Source organism: Apus apus, chromosome 19 (assembly GCF_020740795.1).
Source record: "Apus apus isolate bApuApu2 chromosome 19, bApuApu2.pri.cur, whole genome shotgun sequence".
In the NCBI taxonomy this organism is placed as follows: Eukaryota; Metazoa; Chordata; class Aves; order Apodiformes; family Apodidae; genus Apus; species Apus apus.
The window spans coordinates 6534025-6561650 of NC_067300.1; the positions used below are offsets into that span (position 1 = coordinate 6534025).

Sequence of the window (27626 nt, forward strand, 5' to 3'; positions counted from 1 at the left end):
AAAACTTGGGCTACAAAACAGTAATTGTTAAGTAGGGAAATGAAATGAAAGCTGTCACTTCTGAAATGCTTGCTGAATGGGCTTAAGGAGAAAAAAATAAGACTTCTAGGTTGGTTGGGTGTGAAGCATTCCCAGTGTGTTCAAAGTGATCACTGCTTGTCTCCTGCTCAGGAACTGTAGTAAGTAGGGTGCCAGCACTTTTACTTGTGATTGGTAGAACAGCTTTTCTGCCTTTCCAGACAGAACCCCTTACCTAACTGCAAAACCAGAAGTATATCATTCATATTTTTGAGGTTCTTACAGAGCTCAGATAGGGAGTACAAAACGTGGTCAGTGACCTGTTTGCATTTTTTGCTTAATTTAGCATAATGCTTTTAGACTGCTCTGTCAGTGTGCCTGCAGAGCCCCGTTTCTGTGCTTTTATGAACAGTTTTTGTTCTTTTTATCAGATACTATAGATTCAACATAGTATATAAAAAAGAACTACTTTCTGAATGTCAGCAGAAGTAAGCTCCAATCAGTTTCATCTCTGTAGATGCTGTAAAGATGCTGCTGAATGTGTGACTTTCTTGACACAGAATTGTAGAAGAATTATTGATGTTGCTGAATGGGCTCTTTCTGCCACTGTGGGACAACTTTTGCTGAATTGGCAGCATCTCTTTTGGAAGTTTCTGAAACCATTAAGCATGTTTTGTCCCACAGGTACTGGCAAACGTGGCATATATTATCATAGAGTCGACAGAAGAGGGGACAACTGAATATGGACTGTGGAAAGAAATCCTCTTCCTGGTAGACTTGCTGTGCTGTGGAGCCATACTATTTCCAGTGGTATGGTGAGTCACTATGTGTTGAGTGGTGTCTGGTCCCTGGTGGCTTGAGATGTTTCTAAACTAATGAGTTTTGTCTGCTGCTTAGAGCTAAAGGTACTGCCAGAGCAAAAGGGGTTGGTCCTGTGGAGTCAAGTGTTAACTTTTATAAACTGTACCAGTCTTAACACTCCAATTTTGTGTTGTGGAAGGTACTTGTTTTGGAGAGGTTAAGGAGGGGATAAGGTAGGATGGGTAGTGACTTAAGTGTGGCCAGCACAGTGCAGACTATACGTGTATTTGAAATTTGGACTTTTTTCAGAAGTGTTGACTCTCTCACATTGAGAAATGGGATTTTGCTTTACTGACTGTTGGAAACTGGGCTGTTAATTTTTAAAACAGTAGTGCTGTCTAAGATCAGTGCTGCCTTCAAGCAGAGTAGCTGCATTTTTACTTGACTGTTTAGAAAAAATAATCCCACAGGGAGCATTTCCCTGCCCTTCCTTCCACTCTACTTGGCAAGGAATGATGTTGGTTATATAAAACTCTACCAAAACAGTGATAATTCATATAAACACTATTGTTGCTTTTTGCCAGTTAGTCAGAACATTTATCTTCTAAATTCATTTTAGTCTAATTGGATAAACAGCTGGGTTTAAAGAAGGGATATGAAGGAGCTTCTGGCTCCTTGGTTAGTAAACACAGAATATTCTTATTTTTCTCCAGTTTTTTTTTTTTCTGAAATGGAGAGTGAATATAAATGTCTGTCTACTAAATTTCTCAACGCTCTCAAATGTGTAACTCTTAAGTGGTTCAGAAAACTGTTTCATAATACAAATATACTTGTGTGTGTGAAGACATGCATTCATGTTGCTCAGTAGATGGGAGCAAGCTTCACCTTGGCTTGTGTGGGTGGGTATCTGCTGTCCTGACCTTCCCAGTTGTTGTCTGTGTAAGGGCAAAACCCCACACCATCTTGGTGGCCTTCTGCCAATGCTGGGAAATGTCTTCCAATAAATTTGCACTTCCCACTTGTCCCTTCCCCCTCTCCAGTCAAAATGCTGCAGCTCTTCTGAGGTTGAGAACATCTGGGTATAGTAAATAAAGCTACAGGAATATTAACTTTGCAGAGCAACTGATTTCCTGGGATAAAGGGACTTTTACTGTCACAGCTCTTGCTACCTAATGCTAGAATCTGTATATTCTACCTAGTGATAGGCTGGAACAAAACTTGGTTTTCATAAAGCAGCTGTATCTGATGGATAAATGTGCTCAGGTGAGCTGTCCTGGAACTGCTTGTAGCTTGCAACCAGTGTTCCTGCATTGTCAGGGCACCAAAATAAACTGGCAGCAAAGCTCAGGACAAACTCCTGCCCCTTTTTCATCTGGTTAGTGTCACTGCAGCTGGTGGGATGACTCATGTGAGCAAGGTGACTAAGACCTGCCCCTTGAATTTACATTCCTGCAGGGTAGCTTCTCTTACATAAGTTGCCTATGTAGATATGTAAGCTGTAATCAACTATTTAAATGAAAAGAGCTTAAAAGAGCAGCAAGATGCCAAATGCTTGACAGTACCCTGAATAGTAGCTCAGCTGAATTGTGCAAGTGGAAAGCATTATGCTGGGAAGTGCCCCAGTTTCTCACTCTGCTCCCACAAAGCTTTCTGTAGGCTGAAGTAGGCTTTGGCAACCAGCTTTCTGAAGCACAAGGAGATACAGATTCTTGAACTAACTGCCTGAGTTGGGGGTGAAATGCATGCAGTGCCAAGCACACTAAGTACAGTTAATTATGAGCATATCCCAAGCATAAAGAGTTAACAAAACTTGTCAGTGTTCCACAGGCCTGCAGTGAAGAGGGAGTGCAAAAATTATAGCTAATCTACTCTTTTATTTTTCAGGTCAATAAGACATTTACAGGAAGCTTCAGCAACAGATGGGAAAGGCAAGTGATGTGTGATTTATTTTTGTTGTTTCATGCTGCATGCCATAAGATAAGGCTAGAATATCAAACACTGATTCAAAATATGCAAGCTAAAACTACAGATCTGCACTTTTCCTGTCACTTCTACTTCTCCTTAGGGGGCTTGTGGGAATAACATTTGGAAAATAGCATTTTTCACTTGTTGCTTTGGCCATTAGAACTCATACATGGAACCCATTCTCTGGTGCTTGCACAGCTCTGTGCTCGAGCTAGACATGACATCTAGAGCAAATCATCTTGACAGATTTGCCTCTTCTCAGACTCAGGTGTTCAGAAGCAGAACTAGAAATGAATTCCAGAATTGCTGACTATTAGTCAAAAGCGACTCACTTATTTCAGTTTCTGCAGAAATTGCTCCTGCCAGAATAGAGGGAAACAAACCTCATTGTGAGACAAAACATTCCATGCAGCACAGTTCTTGTCCATGTTTGTACAACAGCTTAAAGGACTGCTTGTGTAAAGTTGAGTTATGTTTATTGTAGCAGTAGAAATGAGAAGATGGATGGAAAACCAACCCAAATATGGCTTCTGTAGTGTGTGACTTTTCCTGCCTTACCCGCTCACTTCTGGATTAGTTCCTCAGTTGGCTGCAGATACAAGCCATGGAGCATAGCACTGGCTTCCTTGGAAGCAGGCAGCTTACATACAAAAAACCTGCTCCAAACCTAAAGGGGGGAGAAATACTAATTTCAAATAGAAACAAATGTAAAAGAGGATAATATTAATGCAGCATGAATGTTACAGTAGCTTTCTCATCAGTGTGTTCACATAGACTCTGTGACATTTACTGATGAATTTGTTTTACCTTGTCCACTGATCATATGTTCTGGAGTATTTCTGCTCTTGCTGTTACAAAGTCTGCTTAAATTTAAACATTCCTTGAAGTAGTCTTTCTTCTGGACTTCACATACATAAGGCCTGGTGGCTGAACCACGGTGTGTGAGTGCAGAGGTCAGCTTTTCTGCAACTGAGGCACAACTGTTGGGTGGCAGTGGAGCCTGTGACTGTTCCAGCACTGTGCACTCAGCAGCTGGTGCACACAATTGGGACACAAACCCTCTAGATCTGTGTGGCCTCAGGTGCTCACCCCATGCCCACCTTGCACTTGGTGATTCTTATCACAAGATGGTGCTATGGAGATTGCTTAACTTCACAACGGATTGAGTGAAGGAGGAAACTAAGGTGGCCAACATCAAGGATTAAAGACTGGACCATTTTAATTGTTGTGGAATCCAGATCTCAGTAAAACCAAGCAGTTCTGATGGGTGCATTGTAGTTTATGATGGAGATAAAAGAAAATAGTGAGCTGAGAGTAACTGATTATAGCTGGTCAGTGCTATGCACAGTAGCCCATAAGGGTTGTTCTTAGTCCTCTGTTCTGTGGTGTTCTCCATGGGTGACACTGCTTGCTATCACAAACATTGCTTGTGGATCACCTGCTGCTGGTACCAGCTTTACCTACTGATGTTACCATCTGGTGGTGCAGATCTTGCAAGTTCTATAATTGTGTGTTGAGAGGGATTTAGCAGCTGTGTTATGCTACACTAATAATAAAGGAATAGCTAAGGAAAAAGCTTTTGGGCAAAACATGGCATAGGCTGGCAGCAGATGGTGGCCAGGACAGCCACAGAGCTGGGACTCACTTGTGAAATACAGTGTGGTTAGAGGATTTAGAGGCTGTTGATAGGAGCCTGTGGGGATCAGGTGGATGGCAATGTGATGCCAGAAGCAGAATGTTATCTAATGATGTCATGCTGCTAGTGTGCCTGGCTGAGGAAACAAAGTGATTTGGTTGCTCTGTAATAAGGTGAAATAATTCATGTTACACTTACCAGGGGATAGTCTTGACTAGAAACACATGCTCATAACTCTGGAGGCTTTCCTGGGAGGCTGTGTTCTGCAGAGGTCCTGCACAGTGTCTTCATTTCTCATGGAAAAAAATAGCACCAGTGCTAACTAAATCACCAGCTTTTTTTTTTTTTTCCCGTGTATGAGGACAGTTTTCTCCTGAAGTGGTGAAAACTACTGGATCCTTTCCCATGCAGTGTAAATGCTGCACTGCTTGTCCTGGAGTTAGACCTGACTGACTCTTGTGCAGACAGTTTTGGTGGGACTGCCTAGTTCTTGCTGGAATTTACTGTCTAGATTACCTCAAAGGCTGCTTTCCCTGTTTTCTCACACAGACTCCATTAACTTACAGGGTGTATTGGGGAATTATATGCTATAAATTCAATAGCTGTTTATTCTAGTGTTGAGTCTACTGATGATCTTCTTGCTGGTGAAAAAGGCCTAAAGAAAACGATTTGCTTCCTTGTGTCTTAGAACTAACAACTCCAGAACTTAGTATCCTAGTGGTGTTTCCTGACTGGATGTCTGTCTGGTCCTCTTCTAGCTATTTCACAACCTGTTCATTAAATACCACTCCCTGGGTCAAGTGCAGCCATGACTGCAGTGCGACTAGACTGGAAATGAGGCAGAAAGCTGGTTGCACTACTAGTCTTGTAGTCTTACAGCTGTGCTTGCCATAGGCCTTTGTATTAGCAGTGTACCAGTGGAGTCAGTAGCTAGTGGCCATTTAAACTTGGTTTTTTTTTAAGATTATTTTCTGAATTGAGAAAGTTAGAGGAATGGGTCTAAAGCCATAATTATCTAGGGAGACCATACCTGCACAGATGCTGTGGGTTACTAGAGAAGAGTAGGCATGGCACAGTGATACAGTTGAGTTTGAGCTGCCTGCTTATTTGCTTTTTCCCCTTGAAGGTGATCTTTAACTCTAAAGAAAAATTCCTGACCTGCACAGGCATCTTATCTTGCACAGCAGTGGGCGTAAACATCCCATTTTTAGAAGATTTTTTCTTTCCCTTTTAAAATTGCCACCTTCAGACTTGAAGTGCCTCACTGCAGCTCTTTGGTCTGTCACTGTATCTTCTTTCAGATGGGATCGTGCTCTCTGGTTGCTAGATTTGCATTACAAATGTCTTGCAGATTTAAGGAAATCAGCCTTGCAAATTGGGCTAGAATTTTTTGGGGCTGGAAAGCAACTTAACTGCCACTGCCTTGTTCACAGGCATCATGAGAAGACAGGGAGTGTGTTGCAGGGAACTTGTGTATTTGATACTCAAGGTTCTTGGTCACTGGACTTTTCAAGTTTCATAACCCACTCTGTGTATCCTGACATCTGTTGTTTGAGGGAGGAATGGAGCTGGAAGCAGCATTGCAGTTCATGTTCTGCTTGTACCTCTATGTGATGGGTGGTGTGAAACTCAGTGCAGTCTGATCACGGACGTTGGCTGTTTCCCTGAATTGCTGCAGCTTGTCACAGTTGGCAGCAGAATTAGGGGAAGTACATTGCAATGTGTAGCTCCCAGGCAACATTCCCTGTGTGCTGTGCAGTGGGCAAATGATGATTAATGCTGGCATGCTTGCCCCCATGTCAGGAAAAGCCATTTGCTGTGTTCTGTGTCTCCCTGCTTCTGTACCATGAAAGTGCTGTGAACAAAGAGCCTGGTCCTGGATGGTGCAGAACAACCTCTGCCCAGCTGAGCTCAGCAGAGCTGGAGGCCATGGCTTTGTGGAGACCTGTGCTGGAACACCTCCACAGCTCTCCAGTAAGGAGGAGGGGTAGCATGGGGATAAACATGCGGATAAACATGCTCCAGGCAGTACATGGGCATCTCAGACCTTGAGATAAAGCTTAGAGATTGGAGTGTCAAGACCTCAAGCAGCACTGCAGAGCTGGGGAATGGTGAGAAGTGCAAATTGAGACATTCCATAGGCCTGTTATGTTCCAGTGTACCACTTCCATGCACCCTAGATGGCTATCCAGGGTTGAGGTAGCAATTCCCTGTTGGAGATATGTTGCTTATCCTGTACTTTGGACACTCTCCTGACCCTAGTGGGGAACTCCTGTGCCAAATGACTAATGTGTTTCAGAGTATTCAAGATTAACTAGTCTGTGCCACCTTCTCATGCATGACAGAGTTGTATCTGTTTGCTTGACCTCTCCTCTCTGGTAGGGGAATGCTTTTAAGCAGAGTGCTGTAGAGATTGTAGGGCCCTGCTTCTCAGAGTTACCCCTGGTGTTGCTTTTTGATGTCTGTATATGTGCATTCATTCTTGGAGAGTGGGGGGAGGAGGAAACTTCAATTTACTAATTGGTAATGGCATAGATTGCATCTCAAAGAGTATAGCGTGCAGTGTTGTACTTCAATGTGTTGACTCAAGATGCATTATAGTTTGCCCTTGCATACTATGTTGTCTGGACTTGAGCTCCCTGTGCCCTCTGCTGCAGTCACTGTTATTACATATTCTAAAAAGGTTGATTTTATTCATCAAAAGACAGTTGTCTGGTGTGCAAGGCTGTAGTGGTCTGACTTTATTTTTCCCCATCTTACAGGCTGTCTCAGCATTTGAAATTAGCATGGGGCATTCTAAAAAAGCACACCACAGAATTCTGATAACCAGTCTGCTTTGTTTGATGCAGGGCAGGTTATTGCAGGCACAAGCTGTTAAATGAAAGAGATTGATCACAATTATGAATTAATTTGTAAAACCTTTGGTAGAAAGGATCTTTTTACTTCTCTACAGTTCAGTACTGTTCCTTGAAGAATGGTTATCATACTGAAAACATAAATTTACCCAACCTTTGCTGCCTGCTGTGATTGCTGCTGTGTTATCACAGTTTTACAGGTTGGGGCTGCAAGTGATTCAAGTTGTCACAGCTGCTTGCCTGGCCTGTCTCCTGGCAAAGGTGCTGCCAGTGTCTGGACTGCCAGGCTAAGGTCAGTCCAAGTCTTAGGGTCCAGCATAGTGACACTCAAGTGTTACTGCTTGGAGCACATTCAGCCTGTGAAAAAGCAATTCACAGGCTGCTAATGCCATGCAAAGACTGTTTTAGACTTTTTCCAGAACAGTGTGTGCTGTAACTTTGAGCTGTTTTGAAAAAATCTGGCAGAATTTTGTACCCATGTATTAATACTGACTTTAGCATCTGTGTGGAGAGAAAAATTCTTGAAATTGAAGCATTAGAGGAGAGCATCTAGTTGGGATAAATAAGCAAGTTGACTTCCAGAGGTGGCTTTTCAGTCTTTCTCCTTGTTGGTCACTGTCTTTTTTTTTTCCCCTCACCCTTTTTTCCCATGCTTAGCCATGCTAGGTATCTGGATGTATCAACCTGTGACTCTTTGGTGTGATCATGATGAGTAGGTGAGCTCTTGAGCTGTGCTCTGTCAGTTGGGAGAGGTGGCATTCTTCAGCACTCCAGTTGGCAGCCAGATCTTTGGCTTCATTATCCTTTCCTCCTATGCACCACACAAATCCAAGAGAAATGACTCCCTGGCTCACTCAGTTGTTGACTATGAAGCATTGATGGACTGGCAGTTTGAATCACAGCTGTTGAGTTGGTGTTCCTTTAACTACAAAGCCTGGAAATTCTTGTGGCCTGTCACTGCAGCAGTTGGTGGCAGTTCTTGAAGATGAATGTGTCGAGTTCAAAATAGATCCTTGTGTACAAACTGGTATGTGGTAAATGACAAGATCTTCATGGTCACACTTAATGTAGCTCTCCTTTAAATAGGACAATGTTGCTTCCCTGCCTCACAATTTAATGAGTTTGTCCTGCATATTTACATGCTTTAATCTTCAGCTGTGTTATGAAAAGCTTTTAACATTAGGTTATGTGGTTGAGCACTAGACCCATGAAAATCCTTTAAGTTTTTGTTATTTAAATGTGGAAAACTAGCTTTTGTGAAGGACAGAAATGAGGGAGAAGTAGCTAAACTAATGTGTCAGGGCTGATTTAGCTACCAAGGATTCAGTTAGATTCTTGTTCTAGCAGTTCCATGCCTTGCTGTCTGTTGCCCAGTGAAGTGCTCTGTGCTCTGCTGCCAGTACCCTGCAGCTGCAGCTTGGGCATTGCTTTCTGGAATCAGAGCTGGGAATTGCTAAGTAGATGCAATTCCATGTCCAGTGTTTCTTACTGCAGTCCAGAAGGGAGCATCCTCCCAAAACTGAGAGCCCCTATGACATATTGTGCTATAAGATCAGCCCCAGGAGCACCATCTTGCCCAGAGTCAATCCAATCTGACTGTTGCTCAGTACAGGTTTTAGCTGCATAGAAAGAAACCTGGTGTTCCTCCACACAGAAGGTTTGCTTTTTTGCCTTTTGAGCTCTGTCTCTGCTTTCTCTCACTAACATGCCCTGTGCTCTGTCAAAAGTTAAACATGCTGTTTGGAAATGTGTAGGAGCCACAAGCCAGCAATAAATCAAAACTACTCTTAACATAGTTTTAATCTACCTAGCAGGGAGTTTATGCCTTGTGTTAGGTGCTGTTGTTGGATGGCTGCTGGAGGAGGATTTGTCTGTCTCAAGGTGTCCGTAGCTTTCAGCAGTTCTGGAATACTGTAGTTTTGGAAAGATACTCAAAGTAGGCTTGTAACAGAATGTTGTCTGTCTTCACTGTAACTTATGTAGTGGGAACCTGGAACAGTTTACTCTGAGTGGTGCATTTGACATCTCCTTTCCATAAGAAAAGTTTCATGGTTTTTGTTACAGAAAGTGAAGCAGGATTTTGGTAGCTATTAGCCCTCCTCTTCCTGATGTGTTGTACTGTGTTTTGCACTGCTATGAGCCTGGAAGGCCTTATGTGCAAATACATCAGCTTTTTATACATCTGCTTTTTGCAGTGGGTCATTTCTGAGGGAATGCAGGTGAACATTGTGTTGCATTTCTACATCTGGTAAAAAAGAGGGTTTGGAAGGAATACCAGTATATATATGGCAGCACTTTCTAGCTGGCAGCTTGTGTTCAGCAGTTCTAAATTGCATCTCTGTATGCTGTCAACATATCTTGGACTCTTTGCCTCTCCTGTTGTCACAAAGGCTCCAGGAGTCTGTATTTGTAATCCTGCTGTGCTTCTATAACCTGACTCTCAAACCAGAGCTGACAGCTGTTCCATCTGTTGTTGACCTCTGCTCGTTCACATGAATATCTGCTGTTCCCTGATGCAATCTGTCCAATAAATGCAGGTTAGCCTGGGGCCTGAGCTTACACAGTTGGTGACTGAAACACATTTCCTGTGAAAACTATGTAGTATGAGTTTCCATTTCACTTGTAAGTTATGACTGAGCCAGGAGTGACAGAGGATACTACTTAGATGTTAAAACATTGCTGCTGCTGTGCAAGAAGATGCAGTGGTTCCCAGAGCCACAGTGACCTTGTTTGCTGAGGTCAGCTGAAGGCACAGAGCAGGTCAGGAAGTATTCTAGGAAAAATAAGAATTCCCTAGAAGGCATTGTCAAGTGGTGTGTGGCCCTTCTGGTGGGATTGGGGTGACAAGGTGTAGTTGTCTCTATATGGATAAGCATTAGGGGAAGGTTCTATATTGCAGAATGTGTGGGTATAAAATTTAGTGTGAAAGTTATCTCACTGAGTTGCCTTTTTAAGAGGAAATTTACCCCAACCTTGGAGTTGCCCAGTATGTAGGCAAGCCAGGCTGGCACTCCTTAGAGCACCCAGCAGGCTATGGAACAAACCTTGTCTGGGATTACCTGAGTCCTGGTCTTGACCACTTGCCTACCTTGCAGAGAAGCATCAAAAGAAAATGTCTCATGTGAATTAATTTTCTGATGGACTTTTGTGTTCTCTTGACAGCTGCCATTAACCTGGCAAAGCTGAAGCTTTTCAGACATTACTATGTTATGGTAAGTAAAACACCTCTATGTGTCCCTGCAGAGCACCTAGAAGCTATTCAAACCTTTTGATGGATTAATTGTTGGAAGCTGCTACAGCTGGTGCTTGTGTGTTCCTAGTTTGGTGGCAGTGCTGTACTTTGGCATCTTGGTTAACTGGGTTACAATCCTCAAAGCAACTTCCCTTCTTTTCCTACTGGTTGCATCCTTCTGTCTATCTTTAAACTGGTTCCAGCTATTTGTAACACTTACTAGCTTCCTCTGGAGACAGCTTGAGCTGCCAGCTGAATTGATGGGCTTGAATAATGTACTGTAAACTTGCTAAAAATTAAACTTGGGACCAAATGGTGCCTTGAGATGCATGTATGCAGTTTTTGATTGAGTCAGTGGGAGCCGTGAGCATACCTCCCAAGTGAGCATGGGCTTCTTAGTGCTTTTCCAACAGCCTTATCTCAGACTCTTAAGTGGTAAGAGTAATAAAATTACAATTGTGATACTTGAAGTTCTACAGAATCCTAATACTTAGAGCATCTCCTGTAACCTAGATATGTTAGCAGTTGTTTGAGTCATTGGCAGTAGAGCTCTTACCCTAGATCTTCCATGGTTATGAAGGAGCATGAGAAGGGTAATCTGACATAATGAGTTGTCTGGGAATTGCTTGAGCTATTTTTTCTGGAAAAAAGAGGTTCTATAAGGATTCTGCTCATGTTTTCATTGTGCTTTCTTCTGTTCCTTCCTAGATTGTGTGTTACATTTACTTCACACGGATCATTGCAATTCTTATAAAGATTGCTGTTCCATTCCAGTGGAAATGGCTGTATCAGGTATTTGCCAGCAGAGGAAAATATATCCATTCCTTGACTTTTCTTTTTCCCATTATTCTTCAAATATAACTGCACCATAAAAAAAAAAATCCATAAATTGTTCCTCATGCTGTAGTGGAACACCTCAAAGCTTTGTACTGCACCCTGCCTCCTCCTGATTCCTATCACTGATGTGCCTTAAGGTGGCAGGAATATATTTTTAGTTCCATGTTTGTCCAGCAAGGCTGCTGCATTACACATGAGATGTCTGAAAGTAATTGCATTATTGATTTTTTTTTTAAGTCTTTCAATTTAAAAATGTATGAAGGAAATTAATCAAGAACATACAAAGGAGAGAAAAAAACTGCTCAGGTTTGCCCTGTGTAATTGAGGCCCCAGGGAGCCAGTGAAATGGGCTTTCACTCTTCCATCTACAGGCTTTATTTGCCTAGTGACTTTTAAATACTTGGTTTCTTAACATATAATCCAAGTAACTGTGCAGGGAGTCTTCAGAATACATTAACAGTTGAAAATACCAAACAACATAGGGATGATTATTTTTTTCCACTCTCATTTAAAAGCCAAGGCTTGCTGTAGTTATTTAAAAGCACTGGAGTGATGGCTGGAGCTGTCACTGTATTTAAAGTGACAGGGAAAGTTCAAAGAAAATAGGGCTCGACAGCCTTTAGCCTGGGATTAATGCTGACAGAACAGGAATTGCTTTGTTATTTCTACTGTGGCACAGGCTTCTTGGACGTTAAACCTTGAACCTCCTCATGAACGTGGAGAAATGTTTCATGAGCATGAAGGATTACAGGACTGAAGTTCAATCTTGTGTTCTTACTTGCAGCTGCTGGATGAAATGGCCACACTTGTCTTCTTTGTCCTTACTGGGTACAAGTTCCGTCCAGCATCAGACAACCCTTACCTACAGCTTTCTCAAGATGATGAGGATGACTTGGAGATGGAAGCTGTGTAAGAACCTTCCCCCCTTGTGTTTTTTACCTCTTCATTTGATTTGAGAAGAGTGATGTTTAAAAACACTTCATGTCTCTAAACCCTTTTTTTGAAAAAGATGAGGATCTGCTCACATGTTTCAAGATGAGATGTCTCTTTGGGGTGTGTTAAACTAACAAAGTAATTTGCAATATGCACAGAATTCTCTGAGCTGGATGTTGCAGTAGTGTGGAATAAATATCTTGGAGAAGCTTTTGATGGGGCAGAAAGATAATGATAAAAATATAAACTAAACAAGCTTCTGTGTTTAATCTGTTACTGAACACCAGCAAGCCTTACATGTTGTCATTAATGCTTCATATTAAAAAAACAACAACAAAACCAATAACAAAAATGAGCTACCATTGAGAATATAAATGAGCATGGTGTGAGGTCCCATCTACCTTGATGTTCAGCCTGCAGCTTTGTAGAAATTAATCGTAAGTAACACTGAGCTGAAGAGATTTTTGCCAATACTCTTCCCTGTTCTATTTGTTGCTGCTAAACCATGAGACACCAGAAATGCAGTAGGAGCTGTGTTAGTTTGGAGAGATGCTAAAGTAGGGCTCAGCCTAAATGACTGTCAGTTTCTTTGCAGTGGTTTTTCAGAGGACTTAAAAAATGAGTGGCATTTCTGAATCCTTAATACAAACTGCCCTAAGAAATTCAGCATGCCAAGAGTGTTGAATACAGCTATAATTGCCACAGACTGTTGCCTTCACAGGAGCAGAGCTAGCCTAATCTCTTTAGTAGTTAGACTTTTCATGCATAATTGCAATTCATGTACAGGCTCAGAAACCCATTCCTAAGAGTTTAATTTCTCAGCAATTTCTCCAGTAACAAAGATTTTTCTTTCCAAATGCTTTAGGTCCATAGAATCTGTCATTGTTGCAAGCAGAATCCAACTAGTGGGTAGTGACCTTAAAATCACTATCACTTAAAAGGTATTTAAATGGTTTATGTTAGAAATTGGCTTCAGTTTGGAAGCTGGTAAATAAATATCCACATCAGGAAGGCACTATCTGAGCTGGAAGATGTGTCAGGATTTGTGATTTGTACAGAAAGGAGCTTTTTTCCTTTTTGCCTGTTAGAGTGAATTTCAACTTTGCATTACATGCTTAATGAATTTTTACTTAGTTTTTATTTTAGGCCTAATAATGACACCTTTCATATTTAGTCATCTTGGGAAACTGGAGAAGCTGCTAAATTTAGGAGAATCTGCCAGAAATAAGGTGGAGAAAGTTCAATGAACTAAAATTATTTACATCTTGCCATAGCAAAATAGACATTACTAGAAACCTGAGGATCAGAATTTCTTGTGAGCCTTTTCCTAGCAAGGCATTTTGCACTTTGCTTTGGGAGTTCCCCTTCTTGTGCCTCTTGGGTTGCTCCCCTTACCTGTGCCTGAATTTTTCTCATTCAGCACAAGTTTTATTCCATTTGGGTACCTGGCAGGGCATGATCTGGGTCTTGTTCTCCCCTCCCCCAGCTGCTTTGGTTTAGTTTTGGTTAAGTTGGTTAAGTTTTGCACATGTTTGAAAAGCATATTGTATACACATTCTGTGACAGGTGAAGAAGCACTGCAATGGAAGTGGATTAAATTTCTTGTTGACTTAGTCTTACTTGTCCTATTTTTGCTTTTATAAATATTGCATGTTTCTCTGAGGGGAAAAAATACTAGGGCATATTTAAGCAAGTGACTAAATGCCTGACAGCATCCTTACTAAACATTGTGTGAGTGTGTTTTGTTTTTCATGTGATAAATACCTACTTGTCTTCACAGGCTATGGCAGAAGCTAAAAGCCTGCAAACTTCAAACTTTGTGGTGTTCTGCCATGTCTTATTGCCAGGTTTTATGGATGTTTTCTTCTCCCAGAGGGTTCTTTGTTAAATTCAGGCTCTTTAAAACATTTGCTGCAGAAATACTTGGTTTCTTTAGGACTCAACATTTCTATGAGCCTATGGAGGGGAGTGCCACGAGGTCACCAACCCTGTTTTCCAGGCTTGCTTGTTTTCCAGGAAAAAATGTTAAGTGCAACTCCCTGGTTTATGCCTGTTTCCATGCAGTGCAGGCTGTACAGAGCTCAGTCTGGCAGTGAGTGTAAATATTGCTAAGGACAGTGCAGAAATCTCAAGTTTCAAGACAAATCCAAAGACTGGGTGTCTGTGACAGAAGCAACGTGAGGCACAGATCCTCCCTCTGTGAATTCTTGCAGCTCTCAAAAAGAGGTTACCTTTGCAGCTGTTGATTTGGATTTTATAATAAGCCTTTTTAATTAATCCCCCTCTGTCTTGGGAGAAAGCATCCACAAATGTGCACTTCCTCTTTAGTTACACCAGATTCAGCAGAAGCTCTCCTGGTGGAGAGGAGGGTGTGACTAAACGTGAACTAAGGACCCTTCTGTTCTTTTTCAAGTAGGGTCAATAGCCATTCATCACCAACCAAGTGGCTTTCTGTGTTTTCTGTGCTGGGCAGCCTCTTGAGCCTGTTCTGTCAGTATGTGGACTTCTTGTTGACAGTTTGTTAGATTAAAATGCTCTGCTTGAACAGGTGCAGCCACACGAGCAGAAGAGTTGTCAGGCTTCCCATCCTAATGCCATTTCTGGGGCATAACCACAAAAATATGAACAGTAACAGTAGGTGAGGTGGGGTGAGGAAGTGGAAAGGAAGCAGTTTTGGTTGTTTTGTTGGTTTTTTCACTCTTGCAGTAAGTGATTGCATTAGCTCGGTAAGTTTGCTTTAAATGTTAGGTACCAAAGTGTTGTTCTACAGATCTTGATCAAGAATTATGTTTGTACATGCATGTGGGGTTAAGATGGAGGAGGAACTCTGGAAAAGCCATTAATGGTTTTGTTCTCAAGTCAGTAAACCCATCATCTTACTGACTGCTTGGAGACACCCAAAACAGCCTCAACACAGAGTACTGTTGTGGTAACACTGACCTACCTACCTTAGCTTATGCCTTGGCATCTGGAATTTCTCACTGTATCATGAGACAACCTATTCTGTGCTGAGGCATGAAGTCCTGGGTGGTTGGTGTTCTCTGCTTTCTCTCAGGTTTGTGCTTCATGGCAGACTGATTCATGAAGCTCTCCATTAGAAGTTACTTTCTTCACCTAACACATCTTTCCTATGCAGGGATCAGCTTTTTTGCTCAATGACTAGTTTTCACTTCAGTTTTCAATAGCTTGTGGAGGCTGGTTGCTGCCAGTATCACAGTGTCTCTTGTGTTGGGAGTATAAAAAAAAGAACAGGAGACAAGACAGCTAAGATCCACCACTGGGAAGGGCTGAAAATGCCTCTGAATGTTTTGCTATCTCTTGATGTCTTGGATACAGTGTGAAGGGGGAAAAGGAAAAAAAACAAATCCAGAAATTTCTGCAGAATGTACCACTGTGCTGTGTTCGGTGAGCTCCTTTTGTGCCTCATTTGTGAGGCATCCCTCTGGAATCCACAAAAATTCTCTCTGGAGAGACATGATCTAGTGAGAAGGATTTGTTGCATTTTAGCTAGTGGTAGAGGGCTAGGAATGCAGTTTAGCAGACTGCAGGTGAGGAACGTGTCCTTGCAGTATTGCAGGTCAGAACTGAAGTCTTGAGACTGCTCAGAGGACAAAAATGAGAATTGCAGTGTGCTTTGTCTTAGTACTGGTATCTTTATTTTACTGGGCACTAAAACCTGTTGGCTGAACTGATTTTCAGAGGGAGAGAAATTGCCTGTGGTACAGGAACAGTCTGAGTAAAAGAACTGAAGAGGTACACCATACTCTTGTCATGAGACAAGAACAGTGCTCATCAGGTGGTCTTTAACTTTCCCTATTGAGGAATCCAGCTGGAAATCCCTCCCAGTTCTTTGTGATCATTGCAGGGCAGGGGGCAATAAATGGCCTCTCTGGTAACACTGAGCACAATGTGAGCTGCTTGCAATTGCAATGTGTAGCTGTTTATCCTTTCTCTCCATGAAATTAGACCATTCCCTCTTAGCCATATCTCTGACCATTTTTGTCTTCATCTTGGTGTGTAGTGGGTTTGTAGCTGTATTAAGGTGCTGTGCTGAAATCTAGACTGTGCCAGGTGGGATCTTACTGGCTGCTTGTCAGGTGCTGGGACTCCTGTGGTGTCATCCAGGTGCAAAACACCTCTTTATATATCCCAGTAAGTCTGCTGTTCCACTGCTGTTAGTGGCTCAGTTTTGGTTTATATTCCAGTGTAATCTTCAGCTCCTACCTGAAGAACCTGAATTAACTCATTATTCTGTAGTTACAAAGTTGATTATTTCTGAAGAGTAAACTACATAGTTGTCTTGCTGCATTGTCCCATATTTTTCAGACCATTACTTCCATTTGCCAGAACCTTTCTGCATTCTAGTCCTGTTCTCAAATATATGTAGCTTTCAGTGTCTTCTGCAGATTTAATAAGCAAGTTCTCTATTCCATTACCCAGGCAATTACTGAAAATATTGAGTAGAAGTGAAGCCAGGACAGACCTCTCTGGAACCACACTCAATGTTCTTTCACTTTTGACAGGAAACCATTAAGTACATCTCAATGCATGCTTTTCCAATTAGTTATCCATCTACTTTGATGGTTTTGTCTAGCTCATGTTTCCCCAATTTTTTTCCTTTGTGACTGTGGGAAAGCCTTTGTCATCAGGGAGAGCCTGACATCTACATTTTCTCTGTGCTGATAAGTGTGATGTGATTTCTTCCAGGCAAGTGTTTGCTGTTTACTCATTCCACCTTAGTCCTTCAAGCAACCTGCTTGCTTTTCTCCCTGTTTATATTTCAACAGGGGATAAAATGATTTGATCTGTACTCTTCTGACCCCTTTCCCAGTTCCTTTAAACATGAGCTCATCAAGGCATGCTCTAAAGTGCCTGAACCACTGGCAGTCACAGCTCTGCCACCACCAGAGTCACTGAACACACCAGTTTGAGTAAATAATTTTCACAGTACATGAACAGAAGCTGATGTCTAATATGAAGCTAAGGGCATTGTCAGAGTGTATCTGAAGATTACCGCTCCTCTTGGGTGATACTGTGAAAATCTTGTTAGCTAGTCTTATCAAAGAAAGTGTTTTTACATGGCAAGAAGCAGGTGAAAGCACAGGAGGAAGACTGACAGTGGCATCTTTGAACAGGACAATTTGATGTAGGCTTCCAGACATCCCTTGAGACTGCACTGAGCTATTGGCACTCTTGCTTTCAGCATCCAAAGTAACCTTCGTAGCACATTTGTGGGGAAAAAAATACCTGTATGGAATGAGAATCTGATTGTGAAGAAAAATAAAGCAGGTCTCTTGGGCATGCAAGTAGCCTGTTTTGTGTAGCAACAGAGAAAGCTCCTGGGCTGACCAGCTTGTTGGACAGCCAGGGTGGTTCTGAGAGGAGTGGTGGTGTTCTGGCTGGATAAACAGTTCAGTCTGTCCCCTCTCTTTGCTTCTGTAGCTGTTCATTGAGTAATTTTGCTATTAACTGGGCTTGGTGTGCATGAAGCTAGTAAGGTTCATTTTGGGCCCTATCCACCATGTGTGCATTTGTGTAATATGTTGTACCTATTCAAAGCATTCTAAATGCAGAAGAAAGTCTTTAATCACAGAATGAATGTGCTCAGCTGCATAACAAAAGGGTTTTTAAGCAGGCTGCTCAAACTTTAGCAAATAAGGACTTGGTTTAACCATTTAACCACCCTGGCTGTTGTCTTTGAAGTATGAGCAAGTATTATTTGCTCATCTAGTTTCATGGTAGATGAGGAGGGCCTTGAGGCTCAAGTACTACACCTTTGCTTCCACCACCCATTGGTGGTGTGTCCAAGATGTTCCGTGGCCTGAAAAATGGAAGCAGTAGGACAAATTTGAACATCAAAACTCTCAGGTCTTGGTAAAGAAGCACTTGATGTGTGATTTGATATGCACAGGAAGTCAAGCCTGGGCTACTGGTGAGATGGACACGACAGTTCAAGTTCAGTTCTCTGATGTTTCTCCCTTCTCTTCCAGGGTGACAACTTCTGGAGTAATGGAAGGCATGAAGAAGGTGAAGAAAGTGGTGAACGGTTCAGCAGAGCTCCGGGGGGAGTGGGAGAGCACAGCCTGATGGACTGGACTAAGGCAGCACTTTCAGAGAAACTTTTTTAATTTATTAATATTACTCTCAGTGGAAAGGGAGCAATTAGCACTCCCCAACCCTGAACCTGCAGAGCGGGGTGTGCCTAGGGGGAGCAAAGCAGTGCAGAAATATAACTATTCCTCTGATCATAAGAAAATGGGATCTCTTGGTACCTGCAAGGAGTGTGAAGCTTTCCTAGGGATTTTGGGTAGCTTATTCTTTTTTTTTTCCTCCCCTTTCTGGATCAGTTAAGTATTCTGAATTGTTTGCAGTTGCATTCTTCAGAATGTGTAATACTAATGTGAAGAGAGACCTTTAGTGTGTATGTAAGATATATATTTTATATAATGCTCATATATACACACACCTGCCATGTAACATGTATGCTGGGAATTACAAAGTGTGTCAGAAGGTGCAAAAAGAAGATGAGCTGTAAGTATTTTTCTTTTTATAAACTCTCCTTTTGGCTTGGACAAAACATTGCAAAACAAACACACAACTGCAGTCATTTGGGGCTAAATGGGGTATTGGATCAGGTGGCTTCTGCCACTACTCACATCAGTGGGAAAGTTGGTGTCTTCATGTCTTATCCGTGCAGGAATCCACTTGAATGTGTCAGGTTTTCAAATGTGTTGCTATACAGGAAGCAAGTGACTGTTCTCCATTAAAAGCACTGTCTGATAGTGCAGGAAGTATTCAGGTTCTCCACTGTTCATGGAATTGCTCTCGATTCACACCCACATGACAAGAAGTACACAAGAAATGCAAGACTGATGCTTGCTTTTTAGGGATCTGCCATACTATCTTCAACATGTTATTTCAAGCTGTGACCCAGAACACTTTGCTCTGCTTTTTAGAATATTTTCAAGGTATTTCAAAAGACACTCCTTTCTGGCCCAGTATAAACAGAACCAGAATATCCAGTAGAAATCTGTCTAGCAAATGTCTGATTCACCATTATCCTGAGTTACTTAGCCCTTCTGGATAGCTACTTGTATCTCTGTGGTTATGTAGGATTAATGATGTTGCTGTTTGAGCTGAACTGGTCAAAATGGTCTTGCTGTTAAAATGGGGCAACTGCAGCTCCCAGTCCTAAGTGAGTTTTGTCAGGAAAGGAGAAGCTTATGACCAGAACACTCAATGCAGGGGAATATGGAAACAGTAACTATCAGCTGCAGACTTGCAGTGCAGTCTTTAGGGACATGTTAGAAATGCCATGTGCATTTTATCTGTGGTCCTCTGGTATTGTTAGCAAGGCAAGCTGGTGCCTGTAGCTGCAGTAGTAAGGTGTTGCAAATGATTGGTAATTTGGGGGAGGATGGAAGTGGTTCACTGATGTAAAGAGGATGAGCTTTAGAAAAATAAATGGAGTATTGACCCACTGAAGCCTTAATAGTCACATAGAGACATTGACACATGGTGCTGTTGAGCAAAGTGCTTCTGTCAGGGTGACAGGGATAGGCATCACACAGCTTCAGATGTGCCAGCATCTTCTGCAACCTCAGCTAGGAATCACTGTTCTGACTGAGGGGACTAAACCTGTGGGGCACAACTGATGAGAGTACTAATAGCCACTAGGTTTCTTCTTTAAGTTTAGGTGGAGAATTTTCTTAGAACCTTGAACCACTTCCTCGGTCTGGAACAGGGACTGTAGAGCTCTTAGATGAGCAGTCTGTACCAAGACTTTGTTTGAAGAGCAGTATCCAAAGGGTGGGTGCAGGGAGGATGGAGCCATACTCTTTCCAGTAGTCCCAGTGACAGGATATGGGGCAATGGGCACAAGCTGGAACATGGGAAGTTCCATATAAATATGAGAAAGTTCTTTACTATGAGGGTGACAAAGCCCTGGGACAGGCTGCCCAGGGAGGTTGTGGAGTCCCCTTCTCTGGAGATATTCAAAACTCTGTGGAAGGTGCTCCAGGCAATCCTGCTTTAGCAGGGTGATTAGACTAGATGATCTCTAGAGGTCTCTTCCAACTCTTGACAATTCTGTGAACAATAAGACCTTCATTGTTTTCTCTGGTTGCTAGTTCTTTTCCCAGGTGTTGGTTCTACACATTATGGAAAAGGTAGAAAAATCTCCCTGCTTTGATACCTGGAACTGGTTTCTCCTCAGATAAAGCAGAGTCCTCTGCTGTGTTTCTCCTCAGCTGTAACTGCACAGTAATCACAGCAGCAATGGTTTGACTTTTGCTGTCACTGTCTTGCAAAGATACAGTTTTAGTGGAAAAAAAAAAGAGAGCCTGCACCACTACAAAGGCTGTTAGGTGACCTATGAGGGTGTTAGATCTTCTCTATGAAGGAATCTTCTGTATGTTAAGTAGCTGAGGTGTGAGAAATTGGATTACAAACAAACCCAGGCAGTCCCAGCTCACTGTATGCTTGAATACAACACCTGAAAACCTCATCCCCTTACTCTGTGCAGTTACTGAGTCACCCTTTTGATGTGCAGAGTGACACTTCCACAGGGACAGACAGGCTGTCAACTTTGTTCAGAGGAGTCCGCTGGAGACTTGAAGTCTGTTGGCACTGAAGTATGTAAGGGATAAGGATTTGTTATATCACGTAACTGATATAACAGTATTGGTCCAGACATGGTGCTGTCTTGGAAACTGGGAATACCAGTTGCAAATGAGCTGTGAAATTCTGATGGGTGTGGTGTTTCAAAAGCATGAGGGGCTGTGCTGGGATCCCAGTGTGGGCTAAGCTGGTTCCAAACAGCTGCCTGTTCCATACCTCAGCATCAGTGGAGCCACTGATCTGGTGAGTGCTTTTACCTTAGTCTCAGATTTCTTACATGCACTTTTGTTCAAGTTGTGTACAGTGTAGGTTTATCTGCCAAGTCCATGGCTCACTAGTCAAAAAATGGGTAATTTCTTTTTATCTTGGCCTGAAAAGCTATGGCAGTATTCTGAAAGAGCTTTGAGAAGAGCTTTTTTCCAAGTTCAGACCTGGGCAGTCAGCTATACAACCAGCTTCAGCTGGCACTTAATGTAGGATGTGAACCAGGAGTGCCACAGTAACTAGTCAGACCCAAGTGTTAGTTAAGATATTGAATGTGGATGTATGAGTGAAAAAACAGTGATGCAAGGTTCTTACTGCAGCTATTTCCAAAGTGAATTTCTACTTTCTCTGGGGGAATTCTTCAGAGCAGGCTGAAAAATTTGTCTTGCTGGATTGGATAGTGGCTGGGATGTTGGAGGATGGAGAGGATGGCAGCAGCTGTGCTGCTCACCCAGCACTGTGAGCTGCACTGCAAAAGGAGGAGGGATTCCCTCTCCCTTCCTCCCAAGGTGAATCCACATCTGCATGACTGGCAAGTGCATGGCTCAGTTGCTAGTGAAAAGCTGCAGCTTAGAGCTCACCCAGCAGGATAATCCCAGCCCTTGCCTTTCAGGTGTTGATGGCTGGTAGGAAGATTTGTCTTTCAGAGAGAAAGCAGAACTGCTTGTGGCTTATGGATTGTTCTGGGATATAGCCCAACTTTCCTGTCTCTGCCTTTTACTGAGGTGAGCAGCTAAAACATTCACCCTGTGAGTACAGAGTAATGACAAGACTCCTGGAAGGGCAGATCTGGAGTGATGCAGAGTAAGGGGCTGTGAATGCATTGATGTGTGTTGCTGCAGTGGAGCACTCTGCACCCTCTGCAGCCAAAAAAGAGCTGGGTTCAGTTGTAATGCAGATTATGCCCTGATAAATCCCTGCTAATGATGACATGCAAATGCCACTGAGGCATTCCTTCCTGCTGTCATCCAGAGGAAGCGTCCTTGCAGCACAACTGCCAGACTCTTGCATTCTTCAGGCTTGAAAATGTTTTCCTTGATGGTTCATCAAGATATGTATTAAAAGAAACCAAGACATAATGGGGTCATCTGGAACGTTGCTGCTGCTTGCTCCAAATGGAGCAGTTTGAGTTGAAGAAGCCACATGCTGTCCTATGAAGATGCTCTTTCATGTTGTCATCTAACTCAGCATGTCCTGCTCCGTGTAGTTCATTGTTCATTGTTTCTCTCCAGCCCAGTGCCCTGTTCCTGGATTTCCATGCTAGCATACCCTGGGAGCATGTTGTAAAAATTTGCTGCATTGCAGTATTTTGTCTTGGAGCAAGTAATGTGGAAGAGATTTTTCAGGACTCTCTCTCGCATGAGTGTGCATCCACCATGTACCCTTGAGCACTGACATTCCTTCTGGCCATGAAAGGGCATGTTCTCATCACTCACATGTGGTGAAAGTCCAATGGAAGATTTTTAGCATGTGAAGTCTTTTCTTTCCTTACAGTATGCTCCTCCTAGAGAAGGGAAATGCAGTCTGGCCAGTGGCAATCAAATTGACAAGCAAGGGGTGGTAAAGAAGGTGTTGAGAACTTCCTCCTTTTCAGTGTTGCTGGTGATTAATTGACTTCTTCTGTTTAACAATGGACCAGTGTTTTCCTTCTGTTTCTGCTTGTTGGTTACATACCTGAAGAACCTTTCTAGTAAAGTCTGCTGAAAGACACATCTGAGAATTTGTTTCAACAACTAAACCTGAAGCCTTGTCTGGAGTAGGATGGCAGCGTGAAACCAAGTATGTAAATGCAGTTAGTTTAAAATTCCTAGTGCATATAAAAGCACAAAAGCTCTTTGTTCTTTAAGCTGGCATGTGTGTCTGCTTGTGAGATGTACCTGGTCCAGTCTGGAGCTGGGTGTGCTGCCTGTGGTGGAAGTGTACTGGTGTGAGGAGAGACATTGCTAGGGAAGCAGTAGAACACTTTTCTTCCATGGCCCCATTCCTGGGGATGCAGGGTAGTCAAAACAAACTCAGCTGTCATCACAAGCACACTGACAGCAAGAGGCAGGATGTAAGGATATCTGAATGATCCCAGTGCTCTTTTTGGACAGGCTTAGGTAACGTGCTGCTGGGATGATGAAAACAAGTGGGGTAGCACTCAGAGCTCTTCAGCTCTAGAACTATTCCGAGGCAATCACACACTAATGATGCACCAGTTGCCACAGCAATGATAACTGTTGTCACAACAATATGGAAAACTTGAGTGATTCCCATGGAAAAAAAAACAAAACACATTGGCAATTGGCTCTCTGGTCACAAAATACACCAGGAGGGAAGTCAGAAGTGCAGGTGCTGAAGAGAAGGAAACCCTTAATTCTCTAGTCTGCCTGGTTTGTCTCCTTCAGTTTGACCTGTCAGGAGAGCTAACAGACTGCTCCTACTTGGAAGAAAATATTTTATTGAATCTGTGTCATGATCTCCATTTCAGTCATAAAATGTTTCCCCATTTTTCACCTTTGGAAAAAGAGCATGGATCTCCTCTGCACGGGATGGAAGGTATGGGGTGATGTTTGAAACACTGTCTAAAACCTGTAACCTCAAGGTTTCGTGAAGACTGAGGTGATGCTGCCTAGAGACGCTTAACCAATGTTTTTGTGTCCCCTGGGGTTGATTTGCTGAAAACATTGTTCTAAATTGGATTAATCTGGCTTTTAATGTAGCCTCTGGGTGTGATGCTGGTTTGGGTTTATTAATGACTTTCACTTAGCACTACTGGGAAGCTGTGGGTTTTCCCCCTTGGAGTTTGTCACTTGGATATAGCAATGATCCTTTAAGAGCTCTGCACCAGATGTATTTGCAAGTGGATGAAACAGCATATAAGGAAACCAGAGATACTAACCTATGTGTGAAGTGGTGGTACTGGAAGACTGGCTGAGAAAAATCACTCCTTGTAGGTTGACTGGCTCCAGAACCCATTTGTGTTTTGACTGCAGCCATCCTGTAGAAAGGACAGTTCCTAATAAGTACTTCCCTGTGGGATTTCACTCAGCATTCTGCTCTGTGTAGTAGAGCTCCATCTCCACATGATCAGGATCATGTTGTCTTGTGGCTGGGATATTGGAGTGGTACCTGTTCTATCAAAAGAGTATGGGTCTAAATAGCTTCCCTTTCCCTTATAGTAACTATTAATAATTAAATCTAGATCCTCTTGTGTCATTAAGCAGCTTTAGGGCATCTTGTACAATGTAGTTCTGCATTCATTTAATAAATGACCTCCAAAAGACCTCACTTTCCTGTACAGCAAGGTTCAGTTCCAGGGTTTTTGGTGACCTGTACATATCTATTCCTCAGTTCATGTTCAGATGTACAAATGGATTTTTTCAGTATTTTTTTAAACTTTATTAAAAGACCAAGAAGCAGTATTTGAAGAGAGACAAGGTGGATACAAATCAGGCTGGTCTGTGTAACTTGGTTTCCCTGCTGTGATGCGAAAGTGTAAAATAAAGATTGACCAGAAAGAAGTTTAATGCATCTCATTTTCTGCTTCTGAACTGCTAGCAACCAAGCTGACCTGTTGATTCTGAAGTCTGCTTTTTCCCATGCCTGACTCCCATTTGCAGCCAGTAACATCTGCATCATGGATACAGGGCCAAGGCACAGAAAACCTTGGATACCCATGACCTATGGGAAAAGCCTTCCTGTCAGGGTCCCACAGTGAGACTCACCCAGGTGCCTTTCCTTGAGCTGAAAGACCTCCAGGTACTACAGCTGTGCTCCTATGTGCCAAACTCCTCTCTTTTTCTTTTTGGTAAGCTGAGCTGCTGCAGTGGTTTTTGTGGAGGAGTTTCCAGTGGATGAGAATGTTTCTCACATCTCTGCAGTCTTGGACAGGCAGGAAGGTGGGTGCATCCAGGGCTTGTCACTGCTGGCCAGGGTTGTGATCTCATTCCACAGGGCTTGGTGTCAGCTTGTCATGCAAGGGAGGACAAGGAGCTGGTCCTTTGAACCTTGGTGACCAGATACAAATCAAAGTTAGAAACCTGTGTCTCAAGTAATACAATTTATTTCAAGTAATATGCTTTGTGCATTTGGCCACATTATCTCAAAGGGGCAGGTCCTTGACCTGTTTGCTTTAGGCTGGACTGAGGGTGATTTGGGACTGTTGTGGCTGTTCCCTTCCTTATAATGTCAGGATACAACCATACATTCAGTTCTGCAAGGGGTTTGGGTTGGCAGGGATGAGAAGGGCAAAGTATTTCTGTGAACTGCTTGTCTTGATAATCCTCCAACCCTCAAAAGCACATGTCCCTCATCATAAAATATAGGCCTTCAAGATGTTTCTTACAGTTTAGCCTCTAGTTCTCATCCTACTGTAAAGGGTTAATGCCAAAAATAGCCTGTGTTCTGTACCCTGTAAACCCCAAGCAGCCAGTTCTGTATTACCTCAAGCCTTTGGGTGGGTGGTGTTGTACTAGGAAACTATAAATTACAAACAGTACATGGGTTTGGGACTTAATAATACTCTGCTTTGGAGTAAAACAAACTGCGTGGTGAAGGTGATGGTTGTTGCACTGGGGTAGCCTACATCTGACTCATGCAGGTGGTACTTGGGTGTCAAGTTTCTCCAAACATCCTCTGCATTTTCCTTCTCCTGCATGTTTGGCCTTAAAGCATCACAGCAGCCAAACTCCTGCCAGCTCTAAGTGCCCAGAGCTCCAGGGGAGTTCACTGCACTGGGCTGAAAAATTGCTCAGCTGTGATGAAAGGTGAAATATTAAAGGAGGGGTGTGTGAAGTGGGACTAGATTGTAGGAGCACTCGCTTGAGATTGAGACCAAGTGTTGGTTCTGTGGGAAAAATTGTGATTTCTGACTATCCTCTCCAGGGAGAAGACAAAGCCCCTCATTGCAGCTGAGCTCCTAGTATTAAGGAGCCCAGTTGCAAGCAGAGATTGTCTGGTAGACATACAGGGGAGAGAATAAAAACAAGAGCCTTAAAAACGTTTTCCTCAGCGTGCTGTGCTTGAATGCAAGTTTGTAGGTGTTTTCCTGTCCAGGGAAGGTAAATTCTACCTGCCTAAAGAATTTTCTTCTAGTCTCTGAAATTCTGAGCTGCTGCTTGATCATTTGCTGCTCCTTGTTGCAGTCCAAGCTGCCTGCTGTCAGTGCTCTTCCTGTAGCAAGATTATCTTCACGACTGCAAAGAGTTGCCTTCTCTTTAAATCTTGTTTTTACCTTCCTTTGCCTCCTGACTGACAGACTCTAATGAGCAGGAGTGTGTTATAGTGCCCTGTGGAGTGAGTGGTCAATAAAAACAAATTGCTTTGTACAGAAGTGGTAATAACATGGCTTGTATTGGCACAGCTGATCCTGATAGTGGGCTCCTCAGTCAGGAGACAAGGGCTTTCATGTGTTTTAAGTAGTAACAAATGCATGGCATCTCCTTCTTCTCTCCCCTCTTATCCCTGGAAAATAAGGTGGCTTGGGGAGATGCTGCTTTCTTGTGACTTTTCTCCCCTGTGGAATATTTTTAGCGGGGTGGCTGGAACATAACACACAAGATGGCTCTTGTATTGCTGAAAAAAATAAACAGGCATGCAAGATGAGGCTGTTAAGAGTGGTAGGAAGTGGCATAGGTGAGGATCAGGCTGCAGGAGACAGCTTAAAACTCCTTTTACTGCTCCCTCTTGGAATGATTGCCCTGAGCTCAGCAAGAGGCTTCCAGCATCCTCAGTGAGGAGCAGTTAACAACATGGGGCTCCTGCAGCAAGGCTGAGGATGTTAACAAGGGGCTTTTTTTTGTCCCTGAGGATGCTGTTCTGGAGTGCTGATGTGTAATGTTTTCAGTCCTGAGTCATTTCTGTAGGGTGGCACAACATCCCATGGGCTGCCTAACACCCCAAAAAAATGTGTGCACCCACCACTTACTGAGGAGGGCGAAGAGGAATTGTCAGTGCCTCAGGTGCTTGGTTCTGCAAGAGCTCTGTGAACTCAAAACCCTCCCCAGCTGTGAAGGTACTGATCTACATCTCCTGGGAGAAGCCAAACTTGTTCATTTTGGGATGGATCTCATACCAGGAGGAGGCAGTAGCCAAATTGGAGGGGCTATAAAGAACAGCTGCAGTGACTGAAGATTACAAGAATTAAAGCTGTGAGCCTGACTAAGTGATGATTAAAGCCAGCCAAGAAGATGCAGCATGCTACAAAATGGCTGCAGGGAGGGTAACCACAGAAATGGGTGGGGAATTAATTAGTGTGGCTCAAGGTCTGGGCTGTGGAGAGGAAGAAAAGAAAGCAGAGGAAAAGAGATGTAAGGAGAAAGCTTTTGCCAATGAACTAGGTTTGGCTGTAAACAATTCCCCTGGAGAAATTGATGCAGTTGTGTTGTTTTAGATAATCTACACTAGACTGGACAAATCATTGTTAAATATACTGTAGGGAATGACCCCTTATGGGCTGTGAGCTGGATGAAATCCCTGACTCGGG

The 27626-nt window shown here is 42.8% G+C and overlaps 1 protein-coding gene across 1 annotated transcript in view; it reads left to right on the forward strand.

Annotated features, from left to right (window-relative positions):
* Positions 1-19071, forward strand: part of GPR107 (G protein-coupled receptor 107) — a 33753-nt gene extending 14682 nt beyond the window's left edge. The window contains exons 13-18 of the mRNA XM_051636441.1: positions 703-833; positions 2704-2747; positions 10438-10487; positions 11216-11299; positions 12129-12253; positions 18268-19071. Of these exons, the coding sequence (XP_051492401.1) occupies positions 703-833; positions 2704-2747; positions 10438-10487; positions 11216-11299; positions 12129-12253; positions 18268-18364 (531 nt within the window). The 3' untranslated portion in view covers positions 18365-19071. The remainder of the gene's footprint in view (positions 1-702; positions 834-2703; positions 2748-10437; positions 10488-11215; positions 11300-12128; positions 12254-18267) is intronic.
* The last annotated feature ends 8555 nt before the right edge of the window (positions 19072-27626 follow it).